General features: G+C 39.5%; 1 protein-coding gene across 5 annotated transcripts in view; it reads right to left on the bottom strand.

The window, feature by feature from the left end:
• Arhgap15 (Rho GTPase activating protein 15) overlaps positions 1–22,893 on the bottom strand; it is a 622,856-nt gene that overhangs the window by 257,462 nt on the left and 342,501 nt on the right. For all 5 annotated transcript variants that reach the window (XM_021192463.1, XM_029536483.1, XM_021192464.2 and 2 more), the window contains one exon: positions 4,126–4,248. In XM_021192463.1, the coding sequence (XP_021048122.1) occupies positions 4,126–4,248 (123 nt within the window). The remainder of the gene's footprint in view (positions 1–4,125; positions 4,249–22,893) is intronic.

Here is a 22,893-nt window from a genome sequence, read left to right as displayed (position 1 = left end):
TCAGTATTTTTGCCTTCCTAAGAGATTAGTCAGACGTTTGAGCAAAGTGATTGATTTGATAGAACTACAATGAATAAATAAAGGACATGAAATGGAACGGATGTCCCCAGGAATGAAAGACAATATTTTAAAATTAAAAATCAAAACTCCAAAGCAACAGAAAAAAATATAGTTTATGTCTTGATGTAAGTTAAAGGAAAAACATACTCACGTGCATAGTTCTAATCCAGTAAACAGGAACATACTGAGTGCTAGAGCTGTTCCTGACTAGAGCAGAGTGAGCAAGGAAGTTTTGCTCTGATAATGTGAGGCAGAATGAGATACACAGAAAGGAGAGAGACAGAGACAGAGAGACACACACAAAGAGAACTAGAAAAAGAACTATTGCCAAACATATAATATAAAGGCTGAGGGATAAAGCTGAGAATTCTTTAAGAACAAGAGAAAAATTAAGATTGGAAAAACAATTCATTCGAGTTATCTAATAGTGACACAAAGAAGAACTCAAAAGAGGAGTAGGTCACACTTGGGAGGAATGTGTCAAGGAAAAAGCATTTGAAAACTGAAAGGAACCATTATTCTTAGGATTAAGTGCTGAGCAGGATAAATTAGATGAATGTTGTCACCTATATACATTATTGTGTATATAAACCTTAAACACAGAATATCAACATAAGATTTTATTTTGGGAAAGAAAAAAAGCACTCATTCTTGCATAAAGAAAGCAATAAATGATAAAAGCAGAACATTTAATTCTGTTTCATCTAAGCAGTGGAATTTTATACCCAACTGAACTACTGGTACAGCATGAGGGGATTAGCTGAGGGCTAGAACTTTGTGTTTTGATCCCAAACAACATACTAACACACACACACACACACACACACACACACATCCCACAACCAAACCAAACCAAACCAATTCAAAACCTTGCCCTAGTTGGATTGGTGGAATCAATCCAACTAGATTCTTTTCAAAGCAAAGAAACAATCAAACAAAACCAAATAAGGGTAGATATATTGAAGATGCTTTTTAGACGATCGAGTTCTCGTGTGTTCTAAATGAGTTAATGATTTCTGTTTCATAGTAACAAAGAGGATGAGAATCAGAGGGAGTAATCATGAGGTTTCCAGGAGAGCAAATACAGCAGAGAGCACTTAGAGAAAATCAGAAGGCAATGAGACTGGAACAAACCATTCCTAGATGAGGATCCTTTATGAATTTTCAAGACGTTTAGTGAAAAGAAAGCAAGGGTGGTAGAATAAAACAGAGAGACAGGTGAGAGAGCGCTTAGTGAGATAAGACCCAAGATGGCAAGACAAAAGAGCAGAGAACTCTTGTGGGAGTTATCTGCACACACACACACACACACACACACACACACACACACACAAATGTCACAATAAAACGAGATTGATTTTAACTGGTCAAACTTAACCTTGGGAAGGAAGGACATCATGCATGGTGGAATCCATAAGCCATGCATTGGTTAAGAACTTTAAGAAGGACAAAGACACCACAGCAATACAGATACAAAAGACATTGAGAGACTAGTCATTATTGAAGATTTGAAAGATGTTGGCAAAGTAGCCTGCACTACACAAGTCTCACAGCTGTAGCAGAGATATGGAGCCCAGTTCCAGAATACCTGAGCATAGAAACCAGTGTACTATCTCTCTAAGAGCAAAGTGGTAGCGGAGTTAGAAACACGGCTTAGTGACACACATTCTGAGTTCCCTCTGCTATCTTTAAATCTTTAAATAGATTCATATACTAATAATTAAACATAGAGGTAGTATGTTATTAATTTCACTTAGATTCTATCTATAGTAAGATGAATAAAACTATTTTCTAAGCACATAGTTCTATTATTTGTATACCAGAAAATATTGGTTGTTCCTAAATGAAACAACAAAAGCGCAAAAACCAAGCAATTGTTACCTTCTCTCAACACTGTAAACCCAACTGTTTCCTATTCATGGACATCAATACTATTATTTGAAAGGGTACAATAGAGAACCTTGGGTGAAATTAAGGAGCTATTCAATTCCATAAATGAGTTGCAGTCATGTCCAAACACATCTCCTACCCTAAAATGTGCCTCTTGCTCACAATCCACATGTTAAACTGATTCAAGTTGTGTACCCAGTGAGGAAGTCACTGTAGCAAACTCATACCTCTGAAAATGGCTCTTCCTCTCTTAGGTCATGTGAACAGATTTGGGCAATTTCAGAGGCTCTCTGGTTGCTCACCATTTTATATTTGCTATCATTATATTTTCCTCCAGAGCTCTGTTATAATACTATAAAACGCAGCCCCATCAAGTGGCTTTCCAGATAGAGATGTTGGCCTATGCAATCAGATCATGACTCAAAACCATACATTTTGCACATAGGCCTTATGACTCTGTGTGCTTCATGGATACCGTGGTGAATTCCAGTCTATAAGGCACTGGTCTTTCTGTCCTCACACTGAGGGTTGGCTAATTTCAGAGCTCACTCCCCTCCACCTTTGGAAACAAAAACGTAAGAGAGAAAACACTGAAAAATGACAAGGGTCCTGAGCTGAGTCTGGAGAACCACAACGGAGGACGCATAACTCACCTAACTCAGGCCTTGAGGCTGCTGTCCACAGCTAGAGAGACAGCATAAAGAACGTGATACAATCACCCCTTTTAAATGCACTGCAGATTCATTTATAGAGATCATTAACACTCTTTCTAAATATTCTTCCCTTTGAAAGAGGTTTTTTTTTGAACTGGTGAAATTAACTATTTAACTATTCATCATTTATTCTATATAAGTTTTCTCAATTGATTGAAAGCTTTAATTTTACTTTCCTCCCTAACTCTTGGCCTTAACTATGATAAGAAATTGTGCTGAAGTGCTGAATATTTTAAAATTTGGTTTAATGCCATTTATCCAGATGAAAAAAAAAACACTCAGTGAAAGTCTCTGAGAAAAGTTCATAGATAAAATTGAAACAAGCCAGGAAGTGACTACATTTGCATAACTTGATCTGTATTTGGGGGAAAAAAAGATGCTGCTGAAGTCAACAATGGAAGCTTATCGAATCAGAATTACACATAGATTTTCCATAGCTCTGCTAATGAATACTGACTCATTGGTGAGTTATGGTGAAGATGCAATGGAGCTCTAGATATGAAAACAGGCAAGCGTCAGTTAGGATAACTGCATTAGGATTAGCTGCATCCCTCAGTCCATTCTAGAGGGTACTGGTGAGACTAATTTGCTCACCTGATTGGAGTCAAATCAGATTGATCAGTTTGTGCTACTAAACTAAGAGGCTATTCGCCTTACTGCAGTCACCAAAAAAAAAAAAAAAAAAAAAAAAAAGAAAATGTTTAAGCTTGTGAAAAGCTGACATTGTATGAGATGCTAACGTATTTTCTATATGTCTTAAGCAGGCTAATAATTTGCGCCTGTCTTTCTAAGATTGAATCATCTATAGGATGAACTCAAAGGTAGAACTGGCTGAAGGATATCCAATGAAGTTGATTAGGCAGTGTTCTAAATGCCCTCTCCAGGCATGTATAAATATTCCCATTTAACATACGGCAAAGCTGAGGTTCAGGAAATTCACAACCTCTACAGTATCAATGGAATTAACTGGTAGACACAATGCCTGGACACTTCGAACTGTCCTTCTAGTCTCAGTAGCGTAGTTTAGGACTTTTATTTTCTCTGCCTGAGATGTCTTTGCAGGGGTATCTCTGTACACTTGACTAAAGTGTCATCCTTACGGGTCTCTGACTTTCCTCTCAGCGTTCTCTAAGACTCTGGTTTCAGTGACTAGAACACCAGTATTTAAATCAGGAAACACTCGACAGTAAAAGGGGGTTACCAATATTACTTATGCTAGGACAACAAACATGAGCAGCCCAGGCCCATGGGAACAAGCTGTCATGCTCCAAGGTCATGTCCCGAGGACCTCACTTCTCCACCCCGATGCAGAGGCCAGGTCCTCTGTGGCTAACTCTGGATACTTCTTTTCTGGCTAATCTCACACCACCAAACTTTATTGACTCAAGGGTCATTTTTTTCTGAACAACTCTACTTTCCTCCATTCCAGAACAAGCTGCAAAAAAACCACACTGTCTGGTACCTTTAATGATTCCCTTTTCTTGCAAAGTTTTCAGAGAAGGTCTTCTGGAGATGAACTTCTTCAGTCTGCTCTTCACGCGATTCTTGTCACTTGTATCAGAAGCACTGTGATGCAGTCGGAACACTGGGGATTAAGAACAAATCAGAGTTTTGTTTTGTTTTGTTTTGTTTTGTTTGGGGGGGGGTTGGTACATTTCTGTTTATGATTATTAATTTGTGCAAGAACCAATGGGAGACAGACATAGCAGAATGAGTACTGAGATGATTGGCAGGGTTCTGCTGTCCAGGTACCGCAGAAGAGTAGAATCTCTCTATCCAGACACATGGCGCTATTATTACCCGGTGTGCAAATGGAACGGGGCTAGCCACCACTCATTACTATGTCTACTTCCTTACGTTAAACATAGAAAACTTTCCTCTAGATAATTCTACTTCCTCGTATCTAGAAGCAAAATTGGAATCCAAGAAAAATAATCCAAACTGGAGCTTTAGCTTTTAGCTTTGTTAATTTCAGCGAGTGTTGATTATATGTTATTTCTGTTTTGGAAGTTTTACAGGCCCAAATACTGTTGTTACTCTTAGTTTTATATTAACTCATGTGATTACGTTTTTTAGTCATTTCTTATTCAAATTTGTACAATTTCCTTCAGAATCTCCATGGTCTCCTACTCTTCTGCCTTCAGATCTTACTTCTATTTTCAGTTAAGTGAGTGTCAAATCCAGTCCTGAACTAAAGCCTAGAACACATTCTGATCATTACACTCCAGACTTAGGGCTGGGATTCAGTGACCCATGTAGCCCATACACTCTGGGCTTCCGTTGAGCCTATTGTCCAGCCATACTCCCGGGCTGTCACTATTAATTACTGACGGCAATTTGATGTGATGGTGGGAAAGCTCTGTTACCTCCATTTTGACACCATTATATATAAAACTGAGAAAAAAATGTCACTGAAAAAGATCATAATACTTAATTGTACCTGAAATTAACAGTTTTCAACTATCTGCTTTCAGCCAGGTAAGCTTTGCTGTTGTAGCTTCAAAAGTATTCCTACACATAGCCAGCGTACCGTAGAGGGAGGTGAAATTGTTACTGATCGAGAAATATTGCCTAAATCAATTGGGTCATTTATATGTTTATGTGGGACATCTATATATTTCCATTTCTTGTCTCACCTCAAATCTCTGCAAATCCCATGACAGAATGTCAAAAAATGTAGGATCAGGAAAGGTTTTTTTTTTTTTTTTTTTTTTTTTTTTTTACCATTACCGAACTCATAAGCATGATGTGATTAGAAAATTCATTGCAACCCAATACACACCTACACACACACACACTCACACACAGGCTCACACACATTACAAATGCTACATAATGAAAATAATTATGTAGTGAGTTATATCCTTTTGGCACCCCCTAGGTATTCCAGAGAGACTATTCTTAATTAGAGAGATATATATGTATATTATATTGTTTTCAATACCACCATCTGGCTCCACATGTGAGAAATGTCTGTAAGGTGTATTGTAAGGGAAATGGAAATAGGGTTCTAAGTGTTTTTATCTTCTTTCCTTCTTACACATCCTAACAGCACCATGGGTAGGATTACAGTTTTTAACAGAGAAAAAACTCCAAAGGTGCTTGTAACGGTGGCCTTCGTGAGTGTCTGCTTCCATTTCCTGAAGCCATAAATAGTCATGCTTAGACAGCAAGTCGGACTGCAAGGCCGTTACCATCATCGCTTTGCTCATTTGGTTCTGAGGGGAGTTATGAAGACGTTGAGCTCAGTCGAAGACAGCCATATATGCTGTACTTTTTATTAACCAGATAACTTGAAAGAAGGTGCTATAAATACAAAATAAAAATGTAAGAGACGCCTAGTCATGAAGACAGGTCCTTCACTGGACCCTGCAAACAGCAGTAAAAAGCCTCGGAATATTGTGGCTTACAAATCTGATTTTAACAGCCAAACTTATAAAACAGTTTATGCTTTTCTGTTGTCAAGGGAGAAGAACTTGCCAAATTGTTCATTTTAAGTAAATACAACATAAGCAATTAAGGCAGGCAAAGTTTAAACACATGCCTGTGATAATCAGGACAGCTCGCTTCTGATCTCACTACGGATTCCCCACAACAGGGCTCCTTTCCTTTTCCCACAGTACCCAGTGACCCCACACATACTTTTAGAAACTTGTAATCACACAGTGCAAATAAAAGGACACTTTACTGGAAAATACACAGTGCGGTACAATAATCCATCATTTATGAAAAATAGAATTCAGCCTTTTCTTTTCCTCAGAGATTTAACTACTTTTTGAGGGTGAAACTTCCTGCAGTTTGAAGATTTATGTTAAGCCAATGAGCAGTTTTTTTTTTTTTTCCGTTCCCATTTAAACATTTTATTTGAAAATGAAAAGAGCTGAAAGAGATATGGTTTGAATTCTAAAGCACTTAATCTGATTTACAGACGGGAACAGGAATTTCTCCTAATTCTATGTAGTGCCACCTCCGTGTGAGTTAGCTTGATTGTGCTAGATTTCCAGGGTCTCTGGAACTAATGTACATTTCCTTTATGGTTCCCTCCTATTTTTTCCACTGATAGTGATATCTCTTTTGAAGCTCAAACAGGATATTTTTTTTCAAATACCAAGAATCTTAAAGAAAAAAGAAACAGTAATGTAATGTAAGTCTCTGCACATAGAAGCAAATAGTACTACCTTTAAACATGACTCGTAGCCAGTTCAGAGATTTAATTGGTGCTAAGGCAGACAGGCACTAGGATTCTGCCTGAGCTTTGGAAGGTGTTAAGAGAGTGGCTTTCTCAAGTGATCTTCACTTAAGAGCATTATGTGTGACAGTAGGCATTAGCTCAACATATGTATTCTACCCAGGCCAGCCGTTCATGAGTTCACTGACATCCCTCTTACATTTTTCCCACAGTAGAGTAAGAATAGATAGAGAGGCCACACAGTGTGGATGACAGTCATCTATGACCATTCTATTGAGTGTATGGGAACCACAAAAGAAAACCCCAAATCTTCCAGAATCTAACAGTTTGGATAATATAATCCAGGATCGTGTATCTGCCAGAACTTTGCTTGCTTGGGACTTATTTTGAAATATTTCCTTTTCCTGCCAAACTGCTGTTCTCGCAGTATTCCCATGTCACAATTACATGTTTTCATTGTTACTTTTTTTTTATATTTGGAAATTCTAGGAGAGTTAAGGCTTCAGAAATGTCACTAAAAGAGAGAAGAGCTGTAACCCTTCAGAAACACAGTTTTGAACAACTTTTGATGCTATTCTCTCTCATGTTACTAATGACATTTGGTGTGAAGCAACCTCAGGTGTAGCTAAAGAGTCCTGCTAGCAGCCAGGAGTCCCCTAGCTCTTCAGTTTCCATTCGACAGGACAACAGGGCAAAGCTGGCAGGGGAGGTAAGTGCCGTCAGCTTGGCACCTGCTGGTATCCACAGGCAAAGATCCAGAAAGAAATGTTAGAATAAGGTAAAGCCAAGCCTTTATCCTCAGAGGCCCTGAGGTACTTCCCAAGCTATCCCAAGGGTCACATGACTAGTGGGGTGTTGTCTCGACTCGGGTTTTCCAACACAACTTCCTTGTGTTTGGGGGTCATTCTGTATTGATACTTTCCTAAACTTCTTAAGAGCACATTACTCAAAATTGATGGAAAAGAGAAAGAAAGTCCATTCAGTTTCTTTTCAGTGTTTGCCTGTTTCTGCACAGGGAATGCACATTTGGGCTAATGATGGCACTGGAGCAGATACTGTCTTGTCCTCTCCAGTAGGTGGTTTTAGAGCATCCAGTGTTGTGCGTTACTTATTATCCTAGAGTCGACAAAAGGAGGTTTAGGCTTAATATACTGTTGGTCATCTAATATCTCCTTTTCTCACATGCTCAATATAAATACATCCATAATTTAAACCCCCAATATACAGTCTGAGAATCCAAGTTTTTGAAACTAAGTGACTCATTCATAGTACAAATAATGATTAAATCTGGAAATAATTAGAAGAGCTAATGCAGGGAGTTTGAACAGCAGTACTTCATTTTAACCACTTAAGTTCCACTTAGACATTGTAAAAATACAAGACAGGTGATTTGATTCATAATGGAAGGGTTTGCATACATCATATATTCAGTACCCCTTTATGGAGAAGTGAGAATTGATATAGTGAAATTGTTTACTTTTAGAATAAATTTTCTAGCTAAATAGTCAAGTCTGAACCCGTTTTTAAAATCCCAGTGTTATTAAAGAGCTGAGACTACTATAATTCAACTATATGCAAATTCCATGGGTACTTTTCCCAGTAATGTGTATCCATGTCTTCCTCCTCTATTAAGTTCACCGTCTGCAAATTACTCAGTGATGCATATATGCAACCTCCTTTCCATGACATATTTATGAAGTTTCTTTTGAGGATCTAGAGTGTAAAATGATATCTGCACTACTGGTTGAATTTATACTTTATTTCCTGAAGAACAAAAGGAAAGAAGAGAAAACATAGTTCAGTAGCATCCATCTATTTAAACACAACTTAGCTGGCCCTGCAAATAGGATCAACAACAGTGTCAGATATGGGGTCAGCTCATTAAAACATTCTTATATCATCTAGATATTTTATCTTGACTCCTCATGAATTGACATGGTGCCAGTAAACTATTCTCAACACAACTTTGATAAATTTGCTAATAGAGTATGTGGTTCCTGCGCTAAAGCAGTGGCTGGATTTGAAATTTCAATCATGGGGAAGGTAGAGATAGAAAGAAAGAGGGAGAGGAGGAGGGAAAGAGGGAAGAAGTGAGTGTTTGTGTGTGTGTGTGTGTGTGAGAGTGTGTGTGTGTGTGTGTGTGTGTGTGTGTGTGAGAGAGAGAGAGAGAGAGAGAGAGTCCATCAACCCAAAGAGCACTTTGCAGTAGAAACCTGTTTTCTATGAGCAAAGGTGGTATATTAAAAGCAGGAATGGGAACTCTCTCCTTGATGGAAAACAGGCATAGCCAAATGTAACAAAAAGAACCTAGTAGGGAATGTGAACATGGGTCTCTAAAAAACACTGGTCTATGGAGTTGTAAGCATGATAACTAAGAGCATAGAAGAGTTCTAGGAAATTATCATCTAGGCACTTGTGAAAATGTAAGAAGTTTGGCAAAATGGAATAAGATTTGTGATGGAAGTTATTGTTTATTTTAAGGCCAAGCTGGCCCAAACCTTAGAATGTACACTGCTAAATGGGGAGGAATTTAAATCCTCTCTCAGCATGCATATACACGGTGAGAGCCAATAGAATATAGCGCTAGCACACATTACCTTCCACACTCCTGAAAATGTATAGAGATGTTTGGTAGATTTTTGTTTTTTGTTTTTTGGTTTTTTTTTTAACAGTTGTGGGGCAGAGAGACAGGACTTTCCTTTAGTTCTCAGAATTCCGGTCCTTGCAAATACTACAACATATCTTTTATGTTTCTCTCCATTAATTCATTTATTTGTTCCCTTTACATCCTTATTGCAGCCCCCCATCCATCCAGTCTCTCCCTCACAAAGCCCCTTCCTCATCCCTCCCCTGATCTGAGAAGTAGGAGTCTGCCCTGGGTACCAAAGCACCGTGGCACATCAAGTCACTACAGAGCTAAACACTTCTTCTCCCACTGAGGCCAAACAAGGCATCCTAGTTAGGAAACAGGACCTACAAGCAGGCAACAGGAACAAGGACAGTCCCCCAACACACACACACACACACACACACACACACACACACACACACACACACACACACACACACAAAACAGATGTTGGGAGACTTACATGTAGACCAAGCTGCAAATCTGCTATATATGTGCAGGATGGGGGCCTGAGTTCAATCTCCGGGAACCACCAATGATCCAGGTTAGATGACCTGTTGGTCTTTCTGTGGAGCTCCTACCCTCTGCGTGGTTCCCCAAACCTTTCCCCCAACTCTTCCCCAATACTCCCCGAGCTCTGTCTAATTTTGGGCTATGGGTCTCTGCATGTATTTCAGTCAGCTGCTTGGTGGAACCTCTCAGAGAACTGTTATGTTAGGCTCCTGTCTACAAACATAACAGTGTATCATTAATAGTGTCAGGGATTTGTTCTTGCCCATGAGATAGTTCTCAAGTTGGACCTGTCTTTGGTTGACCATTCCCTCAGTCTCTGCTCCATCTTTGTGCTTGCACTTCTTGTAAGCAGGACAAATTTTAGGTCAAATGTTTTGTGGGTGGGTTGGTATCTGTATCCCTCCACTGCGGGTCCTGCCTAATTGCAGGAGGTGGACACTTCAGGCTCCATATTCCCCGCTGCTAAAACTCTCAGCTAAAGTAAACCTCACAGACGTACTAGAGCCCTCCCAATGCCAGGTCTCTGGCACATCCTAAAGATTACCCCCTCCAACCTCACCAATCATAGATTTCTAGTCGTGATTCAACCATCCTCCTTTGGGCTCTCCCAGTTATTTAACTTCTTTGAGTCCGTGGATTGTAGTGTGAGTATCCTGTATTTGATGGCTAACATCTACTTATAAGTGAGTACATAGCATGCATTTCCTTTTGGGGCCAGTTTACCTCAGTCAGGATGATATTTTCTAGTTCTGTTCACCTGTCTTCCAATTTCCTTGTTTTTCAATAGATGCCCTTGTTTATAACAGATAAGTAATGCTGCATTGTATAAACGAATCACATCTTTTTCTATTTTTTAGTTGAGGGACATCAGAGTGTTTCTAGTTTCTGGATAATACAAATAAGGCTGCAATGAACATAGTTGAAGCATGTGTCCTTGTGGTATGGTAGAGAATCTTTTGAGTTTATGCCTGGAAGTGATCTAGCTGGATTTTGAGGTAGAACTATTCCCAATTCTCTGAGAGACTGCCAAATTGATTTCCAGAGTAGTTGTTTAGTGTGCACTCTCACCAGCAATGAAGGAGTATGCCCTTTGCATGCACCACATCCTCGCCATCATGAGCTGTCATCAAGCATGAAATCTGAGCCAGGACAGAAACACACACACACACACACACACACACACACACACACACGCACACACGCACACACGCACACACACATACACATCATCACTATCATCACCACTACCCTCATGTATCACAAGCATGGTGTGAGAAATGTCTTCAAAATAATCATTAGATGAAATACTTTATGTATAGAATTGAATTACACAAAAATTACAGGGCTGACGAGTATGTTTTGTGGGTAAGCAGCTTACCATAGAAACATTAAGACATGATTTTGTATCTCTAGTACCACATACTAACAAATATACAAGGCATACTCAAGAGAATAAAAGAAAAATATTTACTATGTGGTAGATAATAATGTATATGTATGATGCATACATACATATTTAGATGCAGATATAGGTATAAGAATTGTTTTATATATATGTATATATATACATATATATATATATATATATATATATATATATATATATGGAGATATTGATATAGATATAGATGTAGATATAGCATTGAAGCACTTTTAACTATCTTAATTTCAAATTTGGTTAGTCATTCTGATTATCCTAATGTATTTATTACTAATAATGACCAATGTTTTTGGAGTACTTGTTATATTTCAAGAACTTTCTAAGCAAGGTTTGTCATATTTAATCATTATAACCTTCCAGTGTGTTAGGTTCTCTTCTGTTAATTGTCAATTCTTCATTTAAGAATCTGACGTTCTGAGAGTTACATCACATATGAGGTGAGGAACACTACCAGAATACTGGAATGCTTGAGTCATGAATCAGTGTCCTATCTTTTCATTTTCTAGAATGTTACTCAATGTCTAGTGACATGAACATATCAGTATTTCTTTTTTGCCTTAATTCGGTACTTTCAATATAACATTTTCAACATTCCAACTTACACCTTATAGGAATGGTTACAGATCCTAGAGCAGGGTGGTGTTTATTGTTGCAGTCCTTAGAGGGAAGTGGATGGCCTTAGGTGCGATGGCTGACTCGTGTGAAAGCAAAGAAACAGATGGATGGCTGATCTAGGCACATGGTGGTGTAATCACTCTGATACTGGAAGTAGTATGTTGCAGAAAGGCTCCACACTCACTGGAGAATCACTTACTATTCTCCCAGCAGCTGTATGGAGCAAGACAATACTGAATACCATAGAGGAGATGTAGATAAAGACTGGGACTCCTTTAAAGCAAGAGTAGTCAGCAATCTAACCCGATTTCCCAGCTCTGTTCTACATGTTACTCATGGTCTTCCCAAGACTGACATATTTACACACCCAACCAATAGTGTTGGGGAACACAACCCCCTCTACAACCTCTCTACTTTTCTCTAACTTTTGACAGAACACCTCATGCTTCTCTATGCCCAGTCACAGTGATGTGATTTACTTAATTCATGATTGCTTTGCAGGAGGAGTATTTGATTTATGGAAAGCACTTAATGGGAAAGAACATAAGAACTATAATAGTTTCTTCCCGATTATTGACATTCTTTCTTAAAACAACAACCACCAAGTATGACCCTTTCTCTCTCTCTTTTGAATACCGTAACATTTCAACAGGTCACATTAACGTGGGATGTTATTTAAACCATGCAAGAGTTCTTTTGTGTCTCTATGTCTCTCTTTGTTAAATGAGGTTAACAATATCCATAATAGACCGCTGTAAGAGGGAAATGCCTGGCTATATGCGATGTAAAAAAAATCAGAATGAGACGTGTATGCTAAGCATTCCGTCTATGCTAACAATTGTTACTCTAAGTAGCAGCACTGTGCCCATAATCAGCACTAAGGACAACAGGTATAAAACTCCCCCCTCCTCATCCTGCAGTCAAGCACCGAACATTCTCAGCCTTTCCTGAGCATTCACTGTCTAATACCATTAGAGCTTACTCTTGGCTGCTGCATATTTATGTACACGTTTATTTATGTATATGCACATGTATTTTTATGTACATACATGTTTGTTTGCATACATTTAAAAGGAACTGCTCTTTACCACCCGATTAAAGAAAAATCTTGTATGTAACTCCCAGAGTTACCTGTGATTAATATCTGCCAGGTAGACTGCATTTCAAGGCTTCGAGCATGTGTGAAAAAACGATTGGGTTTTGAAGCGCTATCTGTTAAAGACTTTCTGAACTGTGACAGTGGATATTGACAGTGTTTGTCAGACTAAACCACTATTGATTGGCTCACATCATGTGTATAGCAAAACCAATTTCTTTCAAGTGCTTCTTTCTAACCCAAATACATTATTGCAGCCTTCCTCTCTGTTTATTATAACACCCAAGCTCATCGTATGGAGCACATCCAGCAAGGGTTTCCCCGACAGTCAGCAGACACAGCACAGGGAAGTGAAGGTACTTAGCAATCCAAATACTCATGCATTGCAAGTTGCCATTCGCTTTGAAAATATTGATTCCTCGCGGTCTTTGTTTTCATTTTACAATCCTCGTGAATAGGGAACAATCATAGACTAAGAGTGCTTTGCTGTTATTTACTGCCCTGTGGCTCTCATGGTTTCTCCTACTGAAAGAAACTATTCCAAGCATTGTGTATATGTTAAAGTTGTGGGAAAGAACGTGTTTATGTTTGGAGGTCTCTGCTCCCCTGCTGATAAACACACATAACCCTAAACACTCAAGTGCGAGAATGCGCATGTGCATGTGGGCATACACACACACACACACACACACACACACACACACACACACACACAGAGAGAGAGAGAGAGAGAGAGAGAGAGAGAGAGAGAGGTGTATATCTTTCCCCAAACTTCAGGATATTTTCTTCTTCACTGAGTGAATTAGGCCAACTTTGGGCATGTGCTACATATTGTACAGTTTTGCTGTGAACTTGAATTTGCATTGTGCCTCTTCTCCCAGGAGAGAACATTTCTTGTGGAAACAATACTGTTCTGTAGCAAAACGCAGTTCTCATAATACCCCTGTGAACGGGAAGAATTCCATCTTTTTTTTTTTTTTTCTTAACTAGAAAATAGAATCATTAAAATATCCCCAAATGACCTATCTTCAAGCAGGGTCCTAGGCCAGCGAATCTTTGTGGCGATAAAAGGAGTGACTAACCCAAAGACCTTTCAGTATCAGTTTTTACCAGGTTAGCAATGGCTGGGGGAAAACCAAGCTGGCTGTTCCTAAGTTTCTAGGATAATTCTCAGAGTAGTCTCCAAATTGCTGTCCCCGTATGACTTAACTCTGATGATGAAAACATCGTAGACTTTCGCTAACCCTGCAAACACTTTAATTAATCTGGTGGGCTGCCGCCAGCTTCCTCCTAGCCAAATGTGCCTAGAGATTACAGAAAACACACACCCCCCTAGAAGGCTGACAAATTCTAGTCTAAAATCATCTTTCAAAGCCCCTTCTTGGAAAGCCACAGAGTTCCTGGTCCAGTTTGCACATTCTGGATGGGATTTGGGCTGAGATAAGAATTCTTTATGTCTTGCCTGCAGCTCCAGACCATGTTGCAGGGCAATGGCCGCTCTGCCCTGCCTCCTTCACCCTTCCAGGTGGCCTTCTCACCCCCACATTCCCGAGCGCTGAGACCTTCGCCTGGCCTGGGCTTGCAATCTTGGCTGGCTCGGCAGGCCTGTGCAGTGACTGTAAGCGTGGCAACCTCCCTTGTCTGCTTGGTGATATCAGGGATGGGAAAATGTCAGGCCAGACACAGCCTCTCAGAGAGAAGTGTTTGGGGGACAAAACCCTCTATTATTTGAAGAATTATTTTGACATAAGCGTCAAGCTATTTGCTCCAAAATGTGCGTGCAAAGCACTGTTGCCTACCCCCACAGGAAGTGTATTGAAAACGCATGCGAAGGGTGCGCCGAGCGTATCTGAGGACACAGTGTGTAGTCTACAGCTAAGTGATCAGGGAGAGCAGCGTAGTTTGTCCTTACAAATGCTGACAGACAGCTGCAGTTTGCAGCTGGCAGGGAGCTTATGCTCGCTAAACAAAGATCTAGCTGGAGCCCGGTGAATACTTGGCTGTAGCGCAGTAATCATAATTCATAACATACATTTCTAAAGGAGAATTCAAAAACCTTAGAAAAAAGCTCAGAAAGACTCCTGTCATTTTGTCGCTTGCTGTGGTCTGGATATGTGTTGCTTTGGGGCTATTTTGAAACCCCTCAGGGTCCTGAAGAGAGACCTGGGTCACCAGGCCTGTCATAAGCTAAACTGCTTTCGGCTTTTTGCTTCCCTACCACTCTTTCAAACTTCCCAAGGAAAGTGATATACCGAATACTCTGTTCCTTCCCCCCCGCCCCACCCAAAGATTCAGATGTAGTACTCTCTCCTCCCTCTCTCCCACTCTCTTTCTTTCTTTGATTTTTGAAAACATCAGAAAACCTCATTCTTTGGGGCACGGCTCAGATTGGTGTCTCAGAAACATGAAATATTAAATCTGGAAAAAGAAAAATCCCAGAAAGAACAAAGTGTAAGTGTCCCCAGTTTGGGGGATGAGGAAAGACTCAGTTGTGAAGTCACTTGCCCAAGGCAACAAAGGAAGAATTGGAGCAAAGCTGGAATCCAAACTTCTTAACCATCATTTCTGGTTTCTTTGTCAGCACCTCCTTTTGCCTCTTTAATCCCAGATTGACTTTATTAGAAAAATTGTTCTTAAATCCAGAAGAATGTTCAAGGGAGCCTTTTCGGCTGCTTGAGGCGCCCACTGCTGGCCCAGGGCTTCCAGTGACTAGGACTTAACTCCAAATGCAATAATTGCCATCAATTGTTTTATTCTACGTATTCACAATTGGAGAGTTTCGAATATAATATGGAAATATATTGAAATTTATATGCATAATTATGCATAATAATATGAAAAATACATGCCCAAGGGGGGAAATTACAGTAGCCTTCCTTTGACATGCAACAATGCTAAGTGTTTGGCTGTGATTCTTTTCTCTAACTTTTTGGTAACCTGAAATCTGCAATAGATTATTCTTATTATTTGGGGTTTTCAGCCTTCCCTTTCCCTGGGGGACAGAGAGCTGTGTTGCCGAATGCCAGGACACCCCTCCAGATGCAGATGTCACCGAGAAGGGCTGTGCTGGATATCCTTTCCATGTGTTTCTGCCTAAGCTGGGAGGGAACAGAGAGGATTGAGCTAGGGATGGGAAATGTGCTGCGCCAACTTCCAACCCCTCTGAAATTCCAGCTTTTGGACTTGAACAGGCTGCGATCGGGGCCCATTACAAGCTTGTTCGCTCTTGACAAAATGAAACTTACGGTCTTGAGGAAAAAAAAAAATCATCTTCTTGAGACATTAAGTGCCTCTTATATAAAATAACACAGTGATGGCTCAAGACCCGAGGAGTTGGAAATGTGCAGATTGAATGACCTTTAAAATACACATAGGTTTAAAACCGAAAGAAAAATGCACTTAAGGAGAAAGTATTTTGACTTATTTCTAAAATATGGTTGGAAACATTAAGCAAACTTAAAATGAGGCTGCACCACGTTCTCAGTTTGACTTAAAGATCTCCTTTAAATAACGCAACTGCTGTAGTCATCAGCACTTATTCCAAACACGGACACTATGAAGGATCACGAAGACAGGGTGAGTCTTAGTCACAAGAACTACTGATATTGTTAGCCTTTAATCCCTCAAATTCTCAAAGGAGAGGCGAAGGAGTGCAGGAGATCTATCTTGGCAGGGTTCGACTCCCCACCCCTGGTTTTTATAGCAGTAAGAAATACCCATCAAAAAAAAATATATATCTCCCCCAGTTAGTCAACAAAGAATAAGTTTAGTTGTGTTTGCTCTCTATGGCACAGATGAAAAAAAAAAAAGACCACCTGTGTGAGAATCAGCCCCAACCATATACACAGGTGCTGCCCCACACAGCTCCAAGGAAAGCAGGGGGCAGGGCCAGGCATCATGGGTGGCCCTTGCAAAGGAAAAGGAAGTTAATTGCTGTATGGTGAGGCAACGGTCAGCTGTGAATTGTTCTAGGTCACCTGGCAGGTTTCTTTGGCCAGTTTTGTGGTTCTGTAAAAATGAATTGATTGCCCTTTGGAATGCTATAGCAGTTGAGGCAGAAGGTGGAGAGCGGGTTTTCTCCTGCTGCAGTTCACAGTCTACCGGCACTTGTCGCACTCCTGTCAAGCCTGGAACATGGCTCGTGCTTATTGAAAAAAAACAGCCTGAGCCCGATGTGTAAAAGAGAGCACATAGCCCTTTGTTTTGTCTGGAGGTCTGACTTTGTATTCTGGTTCTGCTACCAGGGCAGCGAACGGATCCGTGCCCTGGATTCCAGTGTCTTCATCAGCATCATGGGGGGGATCTCTATTCTGTGTTGCAATGACTGAATATGCTCTTACCCATGACTGCATTGTTTTACGGTAGACACGAGGAAAGCAATGGCATAGCCTATTGCTTCATTCTTCTTCATCATCATCATCATCACTAACATCCAGCTTGCCACAGAAGCTATACCATGAGACTGAAATGGAATCGGTTTCAGAGACTGATAATTAAACATCACCTAAAGAGTCTGAACCAAAAGAGGACATAGGGTCATTTAAGAAACTCAGAATCAGGACATAGAGCTTAAATTAAGCATATCACTAATGATTATTAGTAAAAGTCAGTGTCTATATTGTATAAGGAGAGCTCTGGGGATGGTTTTTGATACATAGCAAATCTTTAATACATTGCATACCCAAATCTACTGACAAACAAGAATTTCTTGCAACTTTGGCATAGAATTAATGTACTGCTGAAGTGGATACACTAGGTGGATGTATGGCAAACATGACTATGTCAACTATTACTTCTGCTAATAATTTAAAAATACATACAGTTTTAAATGTTATATTTTATAGTAAACCTTATGTCTACTTAATCAGAAATGGCATTCTATCTGCTCTGATACCCACGGCAGTCATGTGAGTTTATGTAGTGATACAGGACATCAACATTATATTCAAGGTACTTTCATGTCTTATAATTGTCTTAGGGTACAAAAACATGCACGCTTTAGTCATGGTAAGTAAAATGTATTTTATAACTGAAATATTTTGTGAAAATTATTTTTGGGGAATCACTGGATAAAATATTTGCCACACAAACATAAAAACTAGAGTTTGGAACCCCAGAGACAACAGATTACTAGCATGCATCCAGCAAAAAGGGAAGCGGAAGCAGAAGAATCGCTAGGGGCTATGAGGCAGTTAGCCTGGAAAGTGGCCGTGAATAAAAGAGACCCTGCCTCAAACAAGACTGAAAGCAAGGACTGATATCTGAGGTTGTCCCCTGACCTCCACACTACAAATAGGACAAGCATGTCCACAATCTGATACCTGCAGACACACACACACACACACACACACACACACACACACACACAGACACACACCACTTACAATTAAATGGAAAAGGGGGCTAGAGAAATGTCTCTCGGGGGTCAATGGCATTTGGTTTCCAGCATACCAAGTCAGGTGGTTTACAACCATCTGCAAGTACAGCCCCAGGGATCCAGGGCCATCTTCTAGCCTCAGCATGCATTCCCTCAAATGTATATGTATATACATTCGTATATAATGAAATAAAATGAATATTTAAAATATAAAAATAAACTTGAGCTTATTCTTAAACATGATCCTTAATTCTTGATGAAATGCAGATAAACATGAGTTCTGGGGTGCTCTAATCCAGGGGAGCTGGATTGTAGGTAGACTGGGAGATGATGGGATAGGTTCATGGGTAGAAGAAGACACATTTGCTTTGCAAGTGCCATAAGTAGAGGCATATTCAAAACCTTGATTAGTTCTGACCAGTAGACACAAAGGGGCATCTTAGATCCTGTTTCTGTTCCCTTAGATGGAATTGGCTGGAGAACTCACTTCTACTTTGATCATATTGACTCTTTTGCTTTTCCCTGAGCATATCCTGCCTGTACCCTCTGTGCCTGCTGCTCACTGTAACCAAGTTATCATGAGACAAAGAACCAGGGCTCACACTCCCTCCAGTCCCAACCCAAGCATCATTTCTCACAGGCTCCCTCTTTACTTAGGACCTTGAGTTTCACTCACACTGGCTAGACACTCTTCCTTCCCCTCCTTTTATTTTTCAGAGTTAAACACAATTTAGCCAATATGTATTGTGCTTACTAATATGTCTTCCCAAGGCTACAATTGTAGTTGCACCAAGAGGCGTTTTTTTTTTTTTTTTTCCATTTTGCATTATTATTTTCTGATTTTCTGGGAATCCAGATCAAGGCCTTGTACAGGTTGAGAAGGTACCCACTAGTTACAGTTTAATTTTTAGGGTATATTATTTGGGGCAGATGAGTGGAGAGTACATATTGCATAAACTGGAGAATATTCTGAATTCCATTTTTTTTTTTTTTAGAAAAATAAAACCTCTTAATTCCCTTTTAAAAGTACGTCAACATTTATAGATAAAATCATCTTCTAAGAAAATAGACTTCACTTGATAGTTCATAAGGAGAAAATGATGATTAGTAATTATGGCTAGGTGACAGTGAGTTTATATCCACAAACTGTCTGAGAGAAAGGTAAACGCCTCTCCAAACCTGGAACATCTAGAAGTAGTTTTGGTACCCATTTCTTACTTGCATATGCATGGACATAAGTACACAATAATTTTATCTTTTATCTTATTTACAGAATAATAGAATTTAATTTTTAAAAATTCAATTAAATACATAAAGGATGCTTACACCTACAAAGATATAATAAAGTCATTCCAGATGACAGGAAGTTGAACAAAGATTGAAGTAAAAATCATATCTTTTTTTTTTGGACAAATAATGATAATAAGTACAAATATTCTAATGAGTATAGATGGAACTCTCTGTATCATTAATGAGTTAAAGAAGAGAGATACAGTAGAAGGGAGGAGAAACAGAAATTAATACTTAGAGAGAACAGCTTGGTTTGTGGCAGAGGTTACAGAACCCCAAGACCACCAGTGTCCACAGGAAATATGGTGTTAGCCACATAAGTAATTTAAAATGTCCTAGTGGCCACATTAAAAAGTTTAATAAAAGCAGTTGGAATTAATTCTAATATTATATTTTCTTTAATTTGTTCTATTCTCTTGCATACCCAATTTCAAACTATTGAGATACTTCACATTCTTTTTCTCTTGTACAAAAATTTAAAGTCAGGGATGTGTTTTATACCTACAGCATATTTTTGTTTATGTTGAGTTATATTGCAAATGCCCAACAGTCATGTGGTGGTGGGAGCATAGACAGTGTCGTCTAAAGCCAGGCTGTGGTAGTTAACTGAATTTGGAGATGCCAAGCAATCACCCCTTGACCTGTGTGTGAGGGTGTTTGGAGTGGTTTAACTGAGAAGACTTATCCTGAATGTGGACAACACTATTCTAAGGGTGGGAGACATGATTTGAATAAAAAGAAAAAACAAAAAATAAAAACAAAACAACAACAACAGCAACAACAACAACAACAACAAAAAGAGCAGATAAAACAAGAGTCAGTATTTATCTTTCTCTACTCTACTATCATAGGTGCAATGTGACCAGCTGTCTCCCACTCCTGCCTTACTGCCTTACTGCCATGATTGACTGTAAGCCTTTTTAAACCATGAGTCAAAATAAACCTTCCCTTTTAAAGTTGCTTTTATGAGACATCTTGTCACAGTAATGAGAAAAAATATAACACACAGTTTCTGGGTGTCATGTCATAAAAAGAACTGGCTCCAGGAACCATGGGGGAGTTGTGCTGCAGAACACGGAAGCTGAAATCAGCTCGGGGTAGACTTACAAGCCTCAGAAGAAGATGCACTCTTCAATTCTAGTTGTACATCCAGTTAGTACAGCAGGCCATACAAGCTGCACTTTAGTTTTCTACGGTCATCAGGCTTTTGAGTTTAATATGTTTGTTTACAAATGTTGTCTCCTATAGCATGCCACGCTTAAACATTTATGGATGCTGGCTACCCTCTGAAATGGTTATTTGCAATTGTTGATTCAACATAATGTAGAATCTTCTGGGATTAATGTCTCAGTGAGGGCTTCCTTGGATCAGGTTAGACTATGGATATGTCTATAGGAGATTGCCTTAGTTATGTGAATTATTGTGGGACGACCTAGCCTAAAAGTGAATGACACTACTCACTAGGTTTATGTCAAAGATATTACAGAAAATGAGAAAGTGAGCTGAACTTAAGAAAGTATGTATTCATTCTCAACCTGCACTTGACAGTGGATGTGGCCAGCTGCTTCAAGATCCTGTTGCCTTGACTTCCCTGGAGAGATAGTATGTAATTTGAAAATGTAAGCCAAACAAGCCCTTTCTCTTCCAAGTTGTATTCAGACAGAGTATTTTATCCAGCAATAGAAATGAGTCCAGGATAACCTCTACAACTGAGAGAGCAAATGTCCAAACTAAATACTTCTAGGGATTCTGGCAAACATGATCTCTTTGCACCCAGAACGCTTTCTGATGTCAAGATGACTTCACAGACCTAAAGTGACAATAATTGTTCATGAAGTGTATTGAGACAGTTGGTGCAGAATAGAGAAGAAAGTCCCCTGTCCTGCTTAGCCATGTAATGGACGATGTGATATGCTTTTTACTCCTGACAGAGAGTCAAGAGGGCACGGGTCTCTGTGAGCGTTGAAGGCTGATGTGGGCATAAGGCTTGTTCCTAATAATAATGTACATATTTTCATGTTCCTCCTTCAAGGGATATCCTCTATGCCAAAGTTAATGACTCCATGATAATCAGAGACAGGATGAGTCCAGAGGCAAGGGTGTGGCTAGTGTCTCAGCAAAAATTGGAAAAACTGGGACCTTGAGAACAGTTCTTAAGGCTGTGGGAAAGAACTCTGAAAACATGAGTTCAAGAATATATCATTTCTCAACTATGCAAAATATAAGAATGCAATATGAATTATATAAGGAGCTTCACAGACCTAAACAGAGGCAGCTGCAGAACCAGCTTGTCAGAAAAATACAAAGGCAGGCAGATACAAAGGCATGCAGATTCCCTGAGTAACAAAGTCAGCCTGAAACAAACAGAGGTTGGGCCTAGGCATCATGGAAATGGTAATCTCAGGACTGAATCTGCCCATATATCTCATTGTCTCTGCTTACAAAGGCCGACAGATCTCTGAATTCATTTGTAATGTTAAAAAAAAAAAAAGTGCTTGCTGTCTGTTTGTTTCTGAATCCAGGGAGGGCATGGGGCTGTGGGATGCTTATTCATAAGGTAATCAAAAGGGAACCCAGTGTAATGATTGAACTGATATGTAAATAAAAGACTGGGCTTTGGGTCTGTAAGAGATGAGCTATCCAGAGAGTTTTTTAGGATTGCTAGAGAAAGCTGCCTTGATTAAAGGGCCATCTGAAAGCTGTCTCAAGCAGAACATAAGCGATTAGTTTGTAACCCACAGTTTGGCTTTGAGTTGTTCCTTTGCTGCTCCCAGATACCTTTTCATAAGAAGCCCTCTCCAAGCTTAGGCTGGTCCTTGGCAAGAAAAAACATGAATCCTGTCCCGTATTCCTCAAATCATAACCGTCCTGAGGAGAGTAGTTTAGGAGGAACATACTCAGACATAGTGAACACTTTTCCTTGGATTGATGTGGGGTTTGACTTAACTTCTTAATGCTTTTTCTACTTAACTGACTTGACTTCAGAATGATTTGTACAGACTAGTGACTTTGCTGGAATACCATTTCTCCACTACTCATCTAAACCTAAACCCAGAAATATGTACATTTCTCCTCTCTCT

The sequence above is a fragment of the Mus pahari genome, chromosome 3 (genome assembly GCF_900095145.1).
Source record: "Mus pahari chromosome 3, PAHARI_EIJ_v1.1, whole genome shotgun sequence".
NCBI classification, from domain to species: domain Eukaryota; kingdom Metazoa; phylum Chordata; class Mammalia; order Rodentia; family Muridae; genus Mus; species Mus pahari.
Note: the sequence above shows the minus strand (reverse complement) of the source record. Positions and strands in the feature narration are given on the sequence as shown.